The sequence below is a fragment of the Microplitis demolitor genome, chromosome 8 (genome assembly GCF_026212275.2).
Source record: "Microplitis demolitor isolate Queensland-Clemson2020A chromosome 8, iyMicDemo2.1a, whole genome shotgun sequence".
NCBI classification, from domain to species: Eukaryota; Metazoa; Arthropoda; class Insecta; order Hymenoptera; family Braconidae; genus Microplitis; species Microplitis demolitor.
In genome coordinates this window covers 2,246,996-2,267,262 of record NC_068552.1, presented here as the reverse complement: position 1 = coordinate 2,267,262, position 20,267 = coordinate 2,246,996, and the positions used below count along the sequence as shown (strand labels likewise).

Sequence of the window (20,267 nt, the reverse complement as noted above, 5' to 3'; positions counted from 1 at the left end):
GTATACAAACATGATACATAATATTATATGTTGGCATATATTCAAGTTATATGAACTCCATATGTTGAAAATTATATTATAAACACATGAGTAATTTTATAATGTTAACATATAAGCTAATATATATTATCGACTTATAAAATTTCAAGTCTAAAAGGTTTATTCCAAGCCTATATCAAGTTGTAAACCTAAAAAAGCTTAATTCAGTTTGTTTAAGTCAAAGTTGTAAATTGACATCCTCTGATTGAAACGCACACTTACATGTAAACATTTATATGGTCAGATCTACTTAATATGTACTGAGATATCCGTTCTTTCTTTATTAATCTGTACCTTTATTTTCTTTCCTGAGTTAAACTGAAAAATTGAATGTTCATTTTGCCGATTAAAAAAATATTTATATTATATATTTTTATGTATATTATCCAATATATAATGCGATATGTTGGAAAAATATAATGAAAATTATTTTTTTTTTATAGCAGTGACTATACTTCAAAATATGTCTGGATTATACTTCATTATATTGGAATTTATAACCAGCAAATTATAATTTGAAAATATACAATGCTCTATAATAAAATATATATTTTCTTTTATAGTTTCTGTTATAAGAAAAAATATACTTTCAAGTTATATGAACATTTATATTCAAAGATACATACATTTTTGCCGTTTTATATAATTATATATTTTCGTATGTAAAATAAAAATATACATTTTTTTCATGATGGTCAACAGTGTTATGAATTTACAATATTAATGTAATAATATTAACTCATATTTTTGAGAAGATTTTTATATATTTTTTTTCGCGAATACACAGATAATTAACTAAAAAATTTAATTATAAATATAAATTGATGTAAAAATCTTTTATTATATAACAAAAATGAAATTAACGATCCATTCAAATTAATAAAATTATATTGTTGGTGTAAATAGACATGACGATATCATAATAGCATTGAAATCTTAACGGGATTCCTTATAAATTGAACGTATGATTTAATATAAGTCTAGTCAAACGGAATGCTTAATTAAACTGCTAACCGAATTAAGCGTGACAATGCATCTATGCATCATTCAATAAAAATCTAATTGGCTTTCCACGATTTTCATTTTTATTTTATTGCTCCAGCAAAACAATAGTGGTTCTATTTATTGTTATTAAAGCCTTCTATATTGGCTTTGAAATACAGCGAAATAACTTAAATAATTGACAACACTCTGACTGACTGAAATATCCGAATATACATTAATTAAATTATTCAATATAATTGACAATTGGTTTTATCCTTTATCAAGTGCAAAACGTTTGTTACAATGCAATTTACATTGAGACACAGCCGTTGAAATAAAGTAATTTCATTTGTTGCATTAAAAGCTATAACACGCTTAGGATGCTCTACTGTCGCATAAAAACAATTAGTCATCTCTGACCATTTCCTCCACGTAAAATCGTACCTACAATTTATGTCAAACACTTAAGTGACATAAAACCAATCTATTTTAACCCTAGTCACTCACACCTCTGAAAAGTTGCACATTCCCTACATGGGGTTATATGCACCCCAAGCAATTTTCAAATGTTCTGATACTGATTGTATGCATTATTGAAATTTAGAAAAGTTCTGAGACTAGAAATTTGTTTATTTAAACAAAAAATTTGTGGACTGAATGTAGAGTGGGTAATTTTTTATTTAATTGATTTCCTCGGATATAATTTTTCTCCGACAGGGAACTTCGAAAAATATTGATGATTAGAAGAAATTATTAATACAGTGGGTTAAGGTCTCCTATATTTTGAAATTTCTAGTCTGTACTAAAAAATGATATGAATATTGTGTAGACCATTTCCAACATACAAATTTCGTTGATTGTAATACAATATTTTTTACTGCCCAATGAAAAAAGATTTTATATAAACGTCACAGTTATATATGAATTACATACAATTGACCAGAGGTGATGCATAATTATATAAAATTTTTATATAATTACATACAATCGTATATAATTTGATATGAAAATGCAAAACAGAATAATAAAATTATATGCAAATGTATATAAATGTATATCTGTCTACAATTATATAGACGTATATAATTATATATAATATATACGAATGCAGTATGTAATTATATACAAATGTATATATTTGTATACAATTATATAGACTTGTATATAATTATATATAATCTATACGAATACAGTATGTAATTATATACAAATTCATATATTTGTATATAATTATATAGAATTGTATAAAATTATATATAATCTATACGAATACAGTATGCAAATTATATACAAATTTATATATTTGCATATAATTATATAGACTTGTATATAATTATATATAATCTATACAAATACAGTATGTAATTATATACAAATGTGTATATTTGTATACAACTATATAGAATTGTATATAATTATGTACAATTGTATACAAATGATCGGGCCATGTTTTCTATCCAATTTATATATAATTTTATACAATTGTATAAAATCTTTTTTTATCGGGTGTGCACATAAGAGTTCAGTATATGCCCTTTTAGGTTATTCAAACTATTTACACTTTATAATTAATTTTATTAACTAATTTATAATACAATTTTTTTTGTCAGTATAAATTAGTTAAATAAACTGAGTCATACATTATAATAAATAATGCCAATAAGTAAATTGATGTAAGGTATATAGCCAATACACATTACAATGGCTTATTTATTCAAATAAAAGTAGGACAATTTCACTCAAGTCTATTGTCCTCTACTCAACTTTACTTTATTCTACTCTACTATATAGACTTGAACGAAGAAATGACATTTGTTAAAAATACAACGGAATTTAAATTATAGAATAAATAGACTTTCAATTTTAATGAGAAATAACCAACTTCTACAGAATATATTTACTTCTCAACAAGACATTTTTTAAATTACTAAGTTAATCATTTTTAAATCTTCTTTGTTTTATACTAACTTTTTTTCATAGTCACTATATTGATTTGGATAAAAATACAACGTAAAATTACCCGAGTCAAAAACAGAACAATTCAGGCTCGTTTCACCTTATTTTCTTTGAAGTTATCAATGTGCTGACGATTTCCAGTTAAGATCTTGGACTTTTTCAAAAACCAAATTTTGTCAATTATTAGAGTTTTTTCGATCTTAGTTTTAACTTATTCGTCTTCTCTTCAATCCCGACAGCCATTTATGTCACTTTTTTTTTGCTCAACCAAGTGGAAAAAAAATTATCTATTCACCTTACTTTAGACTAGCTTTTAGTGTAAAACGTATTTTTCACGTTTCGCCTTAATTTTGACTTGTTCGTATCATAATTTAAGACGAATAAGTCTAAACTAAGTCGATTTCGACTTTTGAGTCATAATTTGTGACTAAGGAAGCCATTCAAGTCGAATGGAAACAAAAGAAACGATTAATATTCACAATAAGAGTACTAACAGGAAGAATTATTTTGTAAATCAAAAAAATTTTAATTTGATTTCACTTTCGTATGATTTATAAACAATTTTAACAAAAAATATTCGAACAAAGTAAAAATTTTAATTAAGTATAAAAAAATGTAGTAATTAATACACAATTTTTTACATTCCTTTAAAATTACTTGCATGGTGGAAAAAAAATTCAAACGGAAACTTGGAAATTACAATGTGTGAATATTAACATACGTTCTCTTGAGTAATTAGAAAATAGAAAAAAAAACTGGCAAAACATTCCATTTGCGAATAACAAAAGCTCGTGGGTGAGATCTGTTTTAATTGGACAGCTGCCAAACTGAGACAAAACCAAAGTAAATAAAAAAAAAGACTAGCTCTTTGTTGGGTGTGTGGTTTTGGTAAAATATAAAGCTGAGACGTCTTTTTCACAGTATTGAGATAAAAAAGATTATCTACTCTGAATTAAAACATGTAATTAAGGTTAATCTTGTAAATAAATAAATTTCCGATTAAAGTTTGAAATAATTTCGCTAATATTTCAACTTTTAAATAAACAAAATTAATAATATTTTTCGAATGTTAGAAAAATATTCAGTAGGAGTTGGGAGAGAGGGGTAACCCCAAAATTTTATTATAAAAATACACGGAAAGAAAATTATAGGAAGTATTTCTATGTATTATGGGAATGGTTCCCATAATGGTATAGGAATTGAACCCATAATATTATAGGAACTGTTCCTATACCATTATGGGAACCATTCCCATAATATTATAGGAACCGTTCCTATACCAATATGGGAACCATCCCTATACCATTGTGGAAACCATTCCCATAATATTATAGGAACCGTTCCTATACCAATATGGGGACCATCCCTATACCATTGTGGAAACCATTCCCATAATATTATAGGAACCGTTCCTATACCAATATGGGAACCATCCCTATACTATTGTGAGAACCATTCCCATAATATTATAGGAACAGTTCGTATACCAATATGGGAACCATCCATATACCATTCCTATAATAGTATGGGTACAATTCCTATATCATTATGGGAACCATTCCCATGATACATAGGAATACTTCCTATAATTTTCTATCAGTGTAAAAGTAATTTCCACACTTTTCTTTAAATTAATATTTTCATGATAGTATGGGAACCATTCCCATATTATATATTTTCGTTAAATTTAAGGCAACAATTTGTTATTGTGTAACTATTTGCTAACATAAATTCAATAACTTTTTTTTTTGTGCCACTTGGGGAATTATAATTTTTTTGAATCCATCAATAAGAAAATTTTAAAAAATTTCAATGTTAATAATCTGTCTACTGTATACGCGCTCATTGACTAGACCAAATACCCTGCCATAACTAAAATTAACACGAGAATTTACGATAAACAATGGAAATGTTTTGAGATCATATAGTAACCCGCAAAACAATGAGATCCTTCGAGAATCCATGAAAATAATTTCCCATGCCAGCAATTTAAGTAAGACATCCACTGGGATCCTAAATAGAAATTTAACTAGAATATAAAAATCTATGAGAATATATAAAATATATTTATCAAACATAAATTTAATCAAACAGATTACAAACCATTTTTCACCTTATTAGCAATCTCTACATTTTTTTTTGTAGACTCATAAAAATCTAACTATTGTATGTGTCATAACGCTACTTTTCAAAAATTTTACCATTTTCTATCTTAGCTAATCGAGTGGATTCCAAAAAAGCCATGGTTAAAAAGTTTATAATTGAATTTGTATATACGATAATGCCCCGTTTTCTAACGATAGCGACCACAATTCTAAACCGATCTTAAAGAAACTTCATATATGTATTTTTTAGTTGAAAGGCTCAGTCCAGATCAAAGATGAGCCAAATCGGTCAGAGAGTTTAGAAGTTATGGTCATTTGAAGTTTTTTGATATTTCGGAAAATTTGACTTTTGTTGACCTGTCGTCAAATAACTTTAGACCTTTAAAAGGTAATCGATTTCAGGTGATCGCATCTTAAAGTATATCTTATTTCCTTTAATTTGTGCTGTATAATATATTCTATTAATATTTTCTAACATTTCGATGAATTTCAAAATTTTTCAAAAGATAAAAAAATTTTTTTTCGCTTCAGCGTTTAAACGATTGTGTATTTTCACGACTCGACTTTTAAAACTGCCTTTTCTTACACGAAAATTCCTTATTAATTTAATGAAATAAGCTGTTGCACTTGTTATCCTTATTTCACCTAATTTTGTAGGATTGCTTCAATTAACCCTTTCCCGATTGACCTCGAGTCCCTACTCTTAATTTGAATCGTACGTTTTCGTCTCAAAGTGAGAGAGCACTAGCCTGTTTAGTAGAGAAGGGGCAGAAAAAATAGTATAGGGGTGCGCATGCATGCGCTACTACGATTGACCCGTTACTCACACAACCTTACTACGAACTGTGATTGGTTTTATCCCTAAAAACCTCACACTGATACTCCTCGAGATGGATTATCGGGAAAGGGTTAAGTTTATTGCTATGTATCACTTTTGAAGTCTAACATTTCAATTCAAGAAGTTGTAACTAATTTTGTTTCATTTTTGATATCTTTGAGAGTTTTTGACCTGTTTCTATATAAATGTCAAAAAAACTTTTTTTCACTTCAATCTTAGTATCAAACTTGAAAACAAATAAATAAATAATAACTAAGAAATCCACTTCCATTTCGGATGCCGCATGACTTTTTTGTGCAATGGTTCTGAATCAATCATAAACACATAAGTGTATTTTTTTTTCGATATCGACGTCAGAAAGTTTGTAGAAATAGCATATATGTAGTTATTACAGTAAACTAATATTAGTATACAACTCCAATAAGATTCGTTACTTTATTTTTCCAAAATGGTTTGTGTACCCGATGAAAAAAGATGTTATAAAACTGTATACAGTTATATGAACTATATACAATTGAATAGAGGTAATGCATAATTGTGTAAAATTTTTATATAATTATATAGAATTATATACAATTGTGTAAAATTCTATATAAAAATACAAAAAAGAATAATAAAATTATATACAAATTTAAATATTTGTATACAACTATATAGAATGGTATATAATTATATATAATTGTATATAATTATACATAATTGTATATAATTATACATAATTGTATATGATTATACATGATCTCTACGAATACAGTATGTAATTATATACAAATGTATATATTTGTATACAATGGTATAGAGTTGTATATATTTGTCTACAATTATATAGAATCGTATATAATTATATATAATCTATACGAATACAGTATGAGATTATATACAAAAAAATTATTTGTGTACAATTATATAGAATGGTATATAATTATATATAATTGTATATAATTATATATAATTGTATATAATTATACATGATCTCTACGAATACAGTATGTAATTATATACAAATGTATATATTTGTATACAATGATATAGAATTGTATATATTTGTCTACAATTATATAGAATCGTATATAATTATATATAATCTATACAAAAACATTATATGATTATATACAAATTGTACACAAATAAGTTACAATTATGAACGATTATAAACAAATGGATCGGGCCATTTTTTCTATCCAATTGTATAAAATCTTTTTTCATCGGATATCTTATAAATAGTTCATGTATATTCATAAAAACCTTTGAATATCATCCCGAGTCGAAAAATTAGATCTGTTTCAAAATAAATGATAAAATCAAATATTTTTACAAATTTTCGTTCAGTTACTAATTAAAAGTTAAATTCATTTAATTTTATAGTGTATACACTCATCTTTTTAATGACTTCAAGACGACTTCACCCAATAAATAATAATAATAATTATTATTATTATTAGTATTATTATTTTATTATTGTAATTATTTTCATTTGTATTCATTGCATCATGAATTTTATTCATAAATTAATTCATCCATTGATGGAATTATCTTGAGTACAACTCGCAATAATTCCTGTAATTAGCTGTAAGCTAATAATCTTTACTATTGAAATATTTGAACAAACGTTATGAAATTAATAACCAGACTTTGACTGATTCTAATAATTATCATTTAACCTTAATATGAAATTAACAACCAAATTACTAATCCATTTTTGAAGTTTTTCAAATTGCAACGTTTTGTGGTAACATTACTTACCAGTCAATTATTCATTTTAATTCTTACTCTTCAACTATCGATTATTCACAATATCTGAAACAGAAGCCCTCATATTTCAGCGTTGACAAGTTCAATAATGAAAGAAAAAAAAACATCTATATAGATATGCATTAAAAAGTAATTTGTGGTTTACTATACAGTTAAAAGCTGACTATCATTGTTTATAAATCATATTTACACAATTACTTTTCGATAATTTTTTGGTGACGATTATTTATGATTTAAATAATAAACAATATTTATTAAAAACTCTTCTATTTCTAATAAAATAATTATCTATTATTAAAAATGAATTTCTTGAAGGTTAGAATAAAAAAAGTAACCTTATAAATTATCAATGCACCGTTAAGATTTAAAAAATTTCTCTTGAATAAAAAATTAAATGTACCGAGATAAAAAAATGGCCTGTGTAATATATATTATTTTTAAAGCCTTTGAAGCACTCTCAAGCGCTGTCAAGTCATGTAAGTGACCTTAAACCGCATATGATATTTATATTATATACGGAAAAAACGAGTCGTGAAAATATTGTAATATTTAATATAAATTAATTTTTTAAATTTTGTTCTCTAGTGTATAGCCGCAATTACGGTCTTTTACACTTTTTGCTTTTATGTCGCAAACTGCTTTACTTCTCCTCCTCTGGCTTCCGTTGTGCGGCTGTGGCCCGACTTGTGCTTATATTGTACTGCATCATTACGGTGATGCCCTGCAACCTCCCTTGTGCAATGGAGGTGCAGTGGCTAGGGAAACCACAGAGAAAACTTAGCCAGTACAATTCGATTTGGGTGAAGCTCCAGTGATCGATAAAATTCCCATTTTACCGATAACTGGATCTTCATCCTGCGCCTAGCGATCAGAGACCTTCGTTCGAACCCGACGTGTGATTAAACGGTCACACAGCCAAGTAGTGATCGTGCTCGATGCTACTTAACTTCGGTGATCGCCCGAGCCACGCGCGTACCAAACGGCTACCTCAGCCGCCTAATATTTAATATATTTTCGTAAGAAATACTAATGGGAATTTAAATGTATTGTAAAAATTACAAAATAGTAATGAACGTTATATGTTTATCTGAAAAATTGCTATATTATTACTTTTATTACTAATTCATTCATACTCTTTATTAATCGAACGAAAATTTTTATAAAGAAAATATTAAATTATTACCAAACGTTTAGTAATAGATCTCATTGCACAATTCAACGATTTTTATTCTGTAGAAATATACAAATTAACTAAAAATATGCATTGAAAACTCTACAGTATACAAAAATTACAATCTGCTTAGTAAATTCTATAAATCAGATGAATAACATAGTATTAAGCATTGTACAGAAACTCAGAGTTATCCAAAGTCAAAATTTTAAACATAAATTAAACGTTTTAAACGTAATTTGAACGTTTTGAACGTTTTAAACGTGAATTGAACGTATTCAAAGTTATGAACATTTTAAACGTAAATTGAATGTTTTAAACGTGAATTGAACGTATTCAAAGTTACAGAAGTAAATTGAACGTTCTTAACATTTTGAACGTAAATTGAACGGTTTCAAAGTTAATTGAACGTTTCAAAAGTGAATTGAACGTTATTAACGTTTTGAAGGTAAATCGAACGTTCTAAACGTGAATTAAACATTTTGAACGTGAATTGAACGTAGTTAAAGTTACGAACGTAAATTGAACGTCATTAACATTTTGAACGTAAATTGAACGGTTCCAACGTTAATTGAACGTTTTAAATGTGAATTGAACGCTATTAACGTTTTGAACGTAAATTGAACCTTTTAAACGTGAATTGAACGTATTCAAAGTTACGAAAGTAAATTGAACGTTATTTACATTTTGAACGTAAATTGAACGGTTCCAACGTTAATTGAACGTTTTAAATGTGAATTGAACGCTATTAACGTTTTGAACGTAAATTGAACGTTTTAAACGTGAATTGAACATTTTGAACGTAAATTGAACGTAGTTAAAGTTACGAACGTAAATTGAACGTTTTAAATGTGAATTGAACGTATTTAAAGTTACGAACGTAAATTCAACGTTTTAAACGTGAATTAAACGTATTTAAAGTTACTAATGTAAATTGAAAAGAATGATATATCGATCTGTTTCCTTTTTTTTTTGTAGGTCATATACAAATTCAATCTATACATTGAATTTTTTCCTTAACTTTACGATTTCACAAATAAATTTATAATTTAAATATATTTTTTTTTAATTAAAAATTGATGCTCTATAAGACCATAAATCGCATTCATGGTCAGTAAAATGAATATTCTGTTAGATTAAAAAAAGTAATAACTAATAATAAATGGAATAAAATCATATTCATCTCTATTGTTATGTCAAACGATAAATTTCTGATTGAAATTTTAAAATTCTAATTGAAAATGTCATGGAAGGGAAATTTAATTTTAGAGACACTAAATTATTTTGAGCAGAGGACAAAAAAGTGTTTCTATATGTTGACAGTAATATATTCATGTCCAAAGCACTTGTGTTTATGCCATGAACTATAATGATTAAAAAAAAAATAGCATCCTCTTGAAAAAAATGTTTTGCATAAAAATTTTTTTAGTTGAATTACAAAAAAATAAATTTAAAGTCCTTGATAGTTACAGTGAGAGAAAAAAATGTATATTTTCAAGAAAAAATGTTCTATGCAAGTATTTTAGTTACTTGCTTAATACTAAGAAGAAAATTCGATTTTGTCGAAAAAATATTATTATTAGGGCCAGGATTTTTGCGATAATTTAAAAATAACAATTAATAAATAATGGTATGAATTTGAAATATTACGGTGAAAATATTAGTCTGATTGAAAAAGTTTTTGAACAAAAGTTGTAAGAAATTGAATTTTCGAAAAAAAATGTCTCTGATGATTTTTGTATGCGACGAATATTTTCACCGTAATTTAAAAATCAAAATTCATAATGAATGATTCAAATTTTTGTTAATTATGAAAATCTTAATTTTGGAATTACGGTGAAAATATTGGTCTTATTGAAAAAGTTTTCAAACAAAAGTTGTAGGAAATTGAATTTTCGAAAAAAAATGTCTCTTATGATTTTTGCATACGACGAATATTTTCACCGTAATTGAAAAATTAAAATTTATAATGAATGATTCAAATATTTGTCAATTATGCAAATCTTAATTTTGAAATTACGACTTTCTTATTAGTCATAAGAAAAATTTATAAGAGACATTTGTTTTATAAAATTGAATTTGCTACAGCTTTTGTTTGAAAACTTTTTTGATACGACCACTACTTTCACCGTAATTTAAAAATTAAAATTCATAATGGATGATTCAAATTTTTGTTAATTATGAAAATCTTAATTTTGTAATTACGGCTTTCTTATTACTCCTAAGAAAAAATTATAAGAGACATTTTTTTTATAAAATTGAATTTGCTACAGCTTTTGTTTGAAAACTTTTTTGATACGACCAATATTTTCACCGTAATTTGAAAATTAAAATTCATAATGAATGATTCAAATATTTGTTAATTATGAAAATCTTAATTTTGAAATTACGACTTTCTTATTAGTCCTAAGAAAAAATTATAAGAGACAATTGTTTTATAAAATTGAATTTGCTACAACTTTTGTTTGAAAACTTTTTTGATACGACCAATATTTTCACCGTAATTTGAAAATTAAAATTCATAATGAATGATTCAAATTTTTGTTAATTATGAAAATCTTAATTTTGAAATTACGACTTTCTTATTAGTCCTAAGAAAAAATTATAAGAGACAATTGTTTTATAAAATTGAATTTGCTACAACTTTTATTTGAAAACTTTTCTAATACGACCACTACTTTCACCGTAATTTAAAAATTAAAATTCATAATGGATGATTCAAATTTTTGTTAATTATGAAAATCTTAATTTTGTAATTACGGCTTTCTTATTACTCCTAAGAAAAAATTATAAGAGACATTTTTTTTATAAAATTGAATTTGCTACAGCTTTTGTTTGAAAACTTTTTTGATACGACCAATATTTTCACCGTAATTTGAAAATTAAAATTCATAATGAATGATTCAAATTTTTGTTAATTATGAAAATCTTAATTTTGAAATTACGACTTTCTTATTAGTCCTAAAAAAAATTTATAAGAAACATTTTTTTTAGAAAATTAAATTTGCTACAACTTTTGTTTGAAAACTTTTTCAATGCGCCCAATATTTTCACCGTAAGATCAAAAACTTGTCGCCATTAATTTAAAAAATAAAGCAAAAATCTTGTCCTTAATTATTATACATACCTTTTTTTGTCTATTGTTGTTCGGATTAGTACTGATTCTGTACCTAGTGAAAGCGCTGAGAGCGCTTTATCAACGGTTTTTTTCCAACTATTTTACTCACACAAAAATATTTCTACACTCATTTAATTACACCAAAATAGGTTAAATTGTATACTAGCTTACAGAGAATTTACCAAGGAACAATTTGAAACTAACATCAAATCGACCCGTCATTTTATTAGTTTAAAATAAATTATTTTAACTCAAGAAACCCGTGATGTCCATTGTTACGCATGAAACTTCGTAACCACAACTCTCGATAGACGCAATTAATCGGCCCAACTTTTCTTTTTATTATCTTTTTATTTTTTATCACAATTCCTATGAAAAATCACTATCCAAATCTTTTTAATTTAATTGTAATTAATTAAAAACATAAAACTAATTATCCACGAAAAATTTAACTGCCGTTTTTATTTTTACTGTTAGTATTTCTTTTCCTTTTTTCTCTCTAACTACTGGCAGCAGCACTAACACAACAGTATAGGTTTGAAAAAAAAAAAACGACATCTCAAACAAAAAGGCATGGGTTTGAGTCTAGCAGACAAATTTTAAATTATTTATAAATAGAATAAATAATTAATAAAATTAAATTTTAAAAAAATGCGCATTTAAAAAAATTTTAAATTAATAAGTGCATTTTTTTTTTAATTTAATTTTATTAATTATTTACTCTATTTATTTACAATTTTAAATTTGTCTATGTCTGCTACATTCACACTCGTCAAAAAGGCGGGATATTTAAAAAAAAAATTTAATAAAATATTAAACTGAAAATAAGAAAAAATAAATAAAATCGTTAATTTATAAATTGAATAAAAATTCATAGTAAAAAAATAAATCAATATTATAAAATAAAAGTAATGATTAAAAATAAAATGAGCGAAAGTGTGCACTTTTGGATTTTCAAAAATTTTTTTTTAATATTGTTATCAAATAAGTTTGAATGCAGCAGATATTAGACAAATTTAAAATTATAAATAAATAGACTAGGTAATTAATAAAATAAAATTCTAAAAAAATGGGCATTTAAAAAATTTTGAAATTAATAAGTTCATTTTTTATAAATATTATTTTTTGAATTATTTACTCTATTAATAATTTAAAATTTATCTGATGTCTACTGCATTCACATGATTACGAAATTTACAGACAGATGATTATGTTTGGAGTTCTTTTAAAACAAATCAATGACAAAAATATAAAATATAAAAAAATGCGCTTATAGAAAATTTAAAAACCTACAGGTGCAATTTTTCAAAATATTATTTATTTTATAAATTATCGTTTAAAAAAAAAATCAAAATCTTTTAGACGTCGGCTAACTTCAATATATAAATTATTTATTATTATAAAACCAAATTTTTCTCTTAGTGCAATAATTTTTTTTAATTTTTGATTAAATCTTTCTTCAATTCCTTTTTTTTTATTTAACCAAATAATTGCTTTATTGAAATTTCTAAATGAGTGCGAATGTAGCAGACATGACAAATTTAAAGTTATTGATAAACAGAGTAAATAATTAAAAAAGTAATATTTAAAGAAAATGCACTTATCAATTTTAAAATTTTTAAAATGCGCATTTTTTAAAAATTTTATTTTATTAATTATTTACTCTATTTATTTATAATTTTAAATTTGTCTGTCTGCTACATTCACACTTATGTTTTTAATATGATCCAAAAATCAACAAACATTCAATAATTTTCGGATTTTTTTTTCACCAAATGAATTGCAAAAATAAAAAAAAATAAAAATATGCACATGTAGAAAATTTAAAAAGCTATAGGTGCAATTTTTTCAAATATTTTTCTTTGATTTACTATTTTAAAAAAAAAAAATCAAAAAATATTAAACGTCGCCTAACTTTAGTATCATGTTTTTAATTGTAATAAACTTGAGAACGTGTCAATTAAATTGAATATTTGCTTGCCTTACTTTAATCTTCTAAAAATTTATTACTACAGTGCAGCGATAGTTTTTTTTAAGATAATAATTAACAATTTGTTTTTTCAAAAAATTACTTATTTTGAGCATTTATGAAAACAAAATAGTTATTTGAATTTAATTTTTCTTTCTGTCAGTGTATGATAATATTATTATTGTTACCATTAATAAAGAGATCAATTCTCTATTAAAATCCATTAAAATTTTCAAAATATTTTTCGTTCCATCTTACTTAAAATAATTTCATAAAAAATGTGTTAAAAATACTTAGACCTAACGCGTCTTTACCATTAACTTTTTAAATTTACCAACTTTAGAAAATTTTCGCGCGCTTTTTTTTAAAAAATTTCAAAATCATTTCTTAGCAGACTAATTCTTATATAAAATATTTTTTAAATTTAATAAATCAAAACACTAAAAATTATTATTCATTTAAAAATTTATTATTATATATATCTATATTATATATTTATATATTCTACATTATAAAGTACACAATTACATATGAAATTTAATTTAAAAAAAAATATATGCATTATTGACAGTGATGATACAAAATAAAATTACAGAACACTTATGTGTTTTTCAAAAAAAATCACATCTTCTTTAATTAAGTACCGGTTAATGTTAATTATTTACCAGCAAATACTATTGATAAATACATTTTAATTTAATAATCATAAAAAATTTTTTTTTACTTAAAAATTAATACTATTAACACTAGAAAAAAAAAAAGAAAAAAAAAATTAACATGATTACAATTTTAAAAAATATTTCAACAAAATAAATTGTTTTTTTTTTTTTTAAATAATGTACTAATATTTAAAAATATTATACAAAATTTTATCTGGCTGCCTATTATGGTCACATTGCAAAAGAACCCTTGCAAAAAATTAAAAAAAAATTACTGATAATAAAATAATTTATTTTTTTTACTTGACAATTTATTTAAAATTTTTTTTTTTTGATCCTGTTAGCAGACAATGAATAATTTCTGAATTTTTTTTCAAATTAAAACAAAATATGCACATGTAGAAAATTAAAAAAAACTACATGTGCAATTTTTCAAAATATTTTTTTTTTGAATTTATTGTTGAGAAAAAAAATCCAAAAATTATTAGACGTTAGCTAACTTCAGTATCATAAGTCAACAGACTATTAACAATTTTCGGAATTTTTTTTTGCAACAAATTTTTCAAAAAACAGTCAAACTAAAAAAATACACATGTAGGAAATTTAAAAAACTATATGTGCAATTTTTCAAAATATTTTTTTTTTAATTTATCTTTGAGAAAAAAAAATCCAAAAGTTATAAGACGTTAGCTAACTTTAGTATTATGAGTCAATAGACAATTAACAATTTTCGGATTTTTTTTTTTAACAAATTTTTCAAAAAATAGTCAAACTAAAAAAATACACTTGTAGGAAATTTAAAAAACTACATGTGCAATTTTTCAAAATATTTTTTTTTTGTAATTTACCATTTAAAAAAAATCCAAAAATTATTAGACGTCTGCTACTTCCAGTATCTTTTTTTTTTTTTGGTATCAGAACTTTTTTTTTATTACCAAGAAATTTTTTTTGAGTTCTAGTCTTATCAATAATTACGCGTAAATAAAAATAGTGATTAATAAATGAAATCAATTAGTTCTCAGTTGATAATCCCCATTTTGCGTAATGTATCTCACCCAGGGTAGAGCCTGGTAGCCGCTTTTTTCAATTATTTTCAAGTAACGCACTTGTATACCAGATGTTGTAAAATACGGAATTTCAAATTTAACTTGAATCGGCGGTTTTCCCTCAACATCTTCACCAACAACCGACGGTAGACCGAAATGTGCTCTCATTAAATATTCTTTACCACCCGGAAATGATTTAATAGACCATGTAATAGCGTTTTGTTCCGGTGAATATTTAACGCTACCAATAGTTGTTTTAAATTTCGGTGAATCAGCGTCATTGGGCACCGGGATAACTATTTCGACATTATTAGCAGTTGACCTGCGTTTGAATTGAGATCGAGCTTTAATCATATATTCAACCCGACTGTGAGCATGTCTTTCAATAACCGACTCGATCCATATGAGTGGTTTTACATGAGTGTTCAAACGGTAGGACATCAGTTCGAATTCTCCATCCGGAGGAATGAATGAAATCGTCCGGTCGTTTTCAAAACGTGATAATCTGACGCACTGATGAAATTTGACGTCTTCTAATTCGACACTTTTTGATTTCCCGCGACCGGTTGATTCAAATAATACTTTGTCATTCAAACCCAGACGCAACTCGGGCATTCCTGATAAGTAGACTCTCATTTTAATAGCGCCGACTATTTCAGAACTCAGTACGTTTCCATTAGCGTTCGCTAGCAAATTAACTGACTCGATAACATCAAGGAATACTTCATTTTTCCGATACTTGATACCTTCTGACCGCCATGACACCGCGTTCGTAACAGCCATGGGAATTCGAGGCTGGATCTCGAGCTTGTGTCCTTCCTGTGTGATATATTCTTGCAGTATTTTACTGTCAGTAGTCTGCGGGTAACCAAAATCAAGCAATTCGTCCAGTAATTCATAAATAACAACAAAGTTATCCCGTATACTTTCTTCCTCGAGCTCTTTGAAATATTCCTGCATTACTTGTACGACTTTGTGTAAAAATACAAACACTAAGGAAATGTTCGCATTCTTTTTAGTTGAGGACACGATATATAAGTTGTTGTATTTAATGTACGCGAAGGTACACTCGGCTGTTTGTAGTAAAGGTGTTAGATTTCCCTCCTCTTCGCGTTCCATGACCAGTGGCATAAATTTTTCAATTACGCTAGTCTCGATATCGCCGCGGTAATTTCGGGATATCAGGACTTTGCCTTTTACATCCAAAATGTATATCGCCGAGGTTGACATTTTGGATGATTGTCTGAAACAAAGAATAGTTTTTATTATAAATCAATGTCATATTATATTAATTATTCTTTGTCATTTTTTTAGAAGACAATAAATTTTCGGATTTTTTTTTAACAAGTCAATTATGAAAAAAAAATAAAAATAAAAAAATGCACATGTAGAAAATTTTAAAAACTACAAGTGCAATTTTTTAAAATAATTTTTTTTTTACAATTTATCATTTTTTTAAAAACCCAAAAATTATTAGACCTCTGCTAACTATAATCCTGAAGTTAACAGGCGATTAGCAATTTTCGGATTTTTTTTTAACAAGTGAATTATGAGAAAAAAATAAAAGTAAAAAAATGCACATGTAGAAAATTTAAAAAACTACAAGTGCAATTTTTTAAAATAATTTTTTTTTATAATTTGTCGTTTTAAAAAAATTTTTCAAATTATTAGACGCCGGCTAATTTCAGTATCATCTGCTAGCTTTAATATTTAAAATTAGTAATAGAGTAAATAATTAATAAAATAAAATTTTTAAAAAATGCACATGTGAAAATTTAAAAAATTAATAAGTGCATTTTTTATAAATTTAATTTCATTAATTATTTACTCAATTTATTTATAATTTTAAATTCTGATGTCTACATGATATTGGTTACCCGGCGTCTCATAATTTTTTGATATTTTTTTTTAAACAAATTATTAAAAAAAAAAAAAAATTCTGAAAAAATGCACTTTGAGTTTTTTAAATTTTCTATACATGCATTTTTTTTTTTCGTAAATGATTCATTGAAAAAAAAATTCAAAAACTGACAACTGCTAACTTCAGTATCATGTCTACATCACACTCAAATTTAATTTTGCTTTTTTTTTCACAACAGTAAATCACAAAATAAAATATTTGAAAAAAATGCACCTACAGTTTTTTAAATTTCCTTCATGTGCATATTTTTACTTTTTATTTATTTCTGTAATGTAGCTAAAAAAAAAATCCCAACATTTTTAAATGTCTGTCAACTCCATGATTAAATTTAAATAAATTGAACGTCTCATTTATTATGACCCAGCAACTTATTTTTAAAATTCAATTGTCTAACAGAGTAACTATAAAAAATGACTCAAAATTTTAAAACTGTCATAATCTAACAAATAATTCCAGCAAAAGTTTGACTTTAAACTAATTACTGTCAATAAAACTAAAACTTATTAAACAATAAAGTTTTTTTTTAAATTTAAATATCTACTACACATTATCGATTTTTCTCAGGTTTGAATTTTACTACAATTTATTTAATTAACAATGAAGTCACTTATTATCATCATTTATTACTTAAATCTTAAATAAATAATTTAAATTACGATAAGACTTTGATAGGTTATGTCACTTTGACAGATAAACAGTAAATTTTTTTTTAAATAATAAATTACTCGATAAATTATTCTCCATGTTAAAAATATCACTTGTTTTTATAAACTTTTTATTTTTATAAATAAATTATTTATTATTTATATAATATACCTGATATTTATAAATATATCCGATGATTGTAAAAAAATGTATTATGTATACAGGGTTTTTAAGAGATAAACTGCCACCGTGGACTGGCACGAACACCGTCTGGTGCTGCTGCCTTTGGATGTCGATTAAAAAACTAGGGCTGCGACTGCGCATGCGTTTGAGTCTGACATCTGTGCGCATGACGACAACTGCGCATGTTATTTTTTGACTTTTTATGCTTGACATATTTGCACTTTTGTTTGATTGTAGTACTTGTAGAAAATACAATTAAAAAGTATTTAAATTCAAATTCAAATAAAAATATTTTTAAGGATGGAAAATTAGAATGATACTGCGGTTAGCCGACGTTTGAAACTTTGTTTTTTTTTTTAAACGATAAATTATAAAAAAAAAATATTTTTAAAAATTGCACTTGTAGTTTTTTAAATTTTCTACATGTGCATATTTTTAGTTTCTTTTTTTTTTTTAAGTTTAAACTTGAAAAAAAAATCAAAAAATTATTAATTGTCTGCTAACTTCAGGATCATGAAAAATTTATAAGTGTGAATGCAGCAGAATAAAGTAAATAATTAATAAAATAAAATTTTTAAAAAATGCGCATTTAAAAAATTTGAAAATTAATAAGTGTATTTTTTAAAAATATTTTTTTTTAAATTATTTACTCTACATATTAATAATTTTAAATTTATATGATGTCTGCTATATTTACACTCATGGGAAATTTATGGACTTTTTTTCCAAAACGATAAATTATAAAAAAAAAAAACAAAATTTTTTAAATTGCACTTATAGTTTTTTTAATTTTCTACATTTGTATATTTATGATAGGTTCACAGACACAACAATTTTTGAATTTTTTTTTTTTTCAACAAATCGATTGCAAAAAAAAAAAAAAAATAGAAAAATAGACATCGTATTACTTGTAAAAAGTAAAGAGTGTTTGTATTAAAATACGAAACCTCTGGATGTATAGGGAATATATGTAGATTTAAAAAAATAATAATTTTGTTAATTAAAATTTTTTATTTTAAATTAATTGAGGTATAAAAGATCCAATTGTTGTCAGTTATCAATTATTGAGACCGTATTTTATTTTAGTTTACTAATTTTTGTAGATTCCTAACAACTGCTGTCAATTATTTCAAAAAGTAACTAAATATTATTACTTTTAGGTATAATACGTGACTTATTAGTGAAAGTCAATTAATTTATGGCATAATCTATCAAAAAGTAATAATTTGTCAAATTAAGAATTGCTATCTTAGATACTGATTTTTCCGGCCGTAAATCGCAAAAGTTACAAACTTTTATTTTATAAATTCGATATCACTGATCAATTATTAACTTAAAATATCATTTATTCATCACTATAAATTAGTTTGCAATATACATGAATCGAATAAGTGGTAAATAATAAAATAAAAAATTCGTATACTAGCTACTGATTTTTCGCTCATAAAAATACCGAAAATTTTTAACTCTTATTTTATAAATTCTATCCCATTGAGTAATAATTAATATAAAATGTTATTTATTCGTTATTATAAATTAATTTATTATACACATATATCGAATAATTGGTAAATAATAAAATTAAAAATTCGTATACAAGATACTGATTTTTCGCTCATAAAAATACCGAAAATTTTTAACTCTTATTTTATAAATTCTATCCCATTGAGTAATAATTAATATAAAATGTTATTTATTCGTTATTATAAATTAATTTATTATGCACATATATCGAATAATTGGTAAATAATAAAATTAAAAATTCGTATACTAGATCTTTATATATTAATATGTACGTTTACGAATTTTTCGGTTCCTCATTTTTTAAATTTTTGTATATTTCCCGGGTCGGAAAATTTGATCTGATTTTAGTCTAATCGG

General features: G+C 24.9%; 2 protein-coding genes across 2 annotated transcripts in view; one reads left to right on the top strand and one right to left on the bottom strand.

The window, feature by feature from the left end:
- LOC103573002 (neuroligin-4, X-linked) overlaps positions 1–20,267 on the top strand; it is an 89,203-nt gene that overhangs the window by 14,449 nt on the left and 54,487 nt on the right. The window lies entirely within an intron of this gene.
- Positions 15,205–18,468, bottom strand: LOC103580769 (AP-1 complex subunit mu-1). Its single transcript, XM_008562655.2, has 2 exons — positions 18,375–18,468; positions 15,205–16,880 (listed from the first exon to the last, which is right to left on the bottom strand). The coding sequence occupies exon 2, from the start codon at positions 16,865–16,867 to the stop codon at positions 15,599–15,601; it is 1,269 nt and encodes a 422-aa protein (XP_008560877.1). The 5' UTR covers positions 16,868–16,880; positions 18,375–18,468; the 3' UTR covers positions 15,205–15,598.

Bases quoted from the DNA above. Each gene is read 5' to 3' on its own strand.
- LOC103580769 (XM_008562655.2), bottom strand. From the start codon at position 16,867: ATGTCAACCTCGGCGATATACATTTTGGATGTAAAAGGCAAAGTCCTG.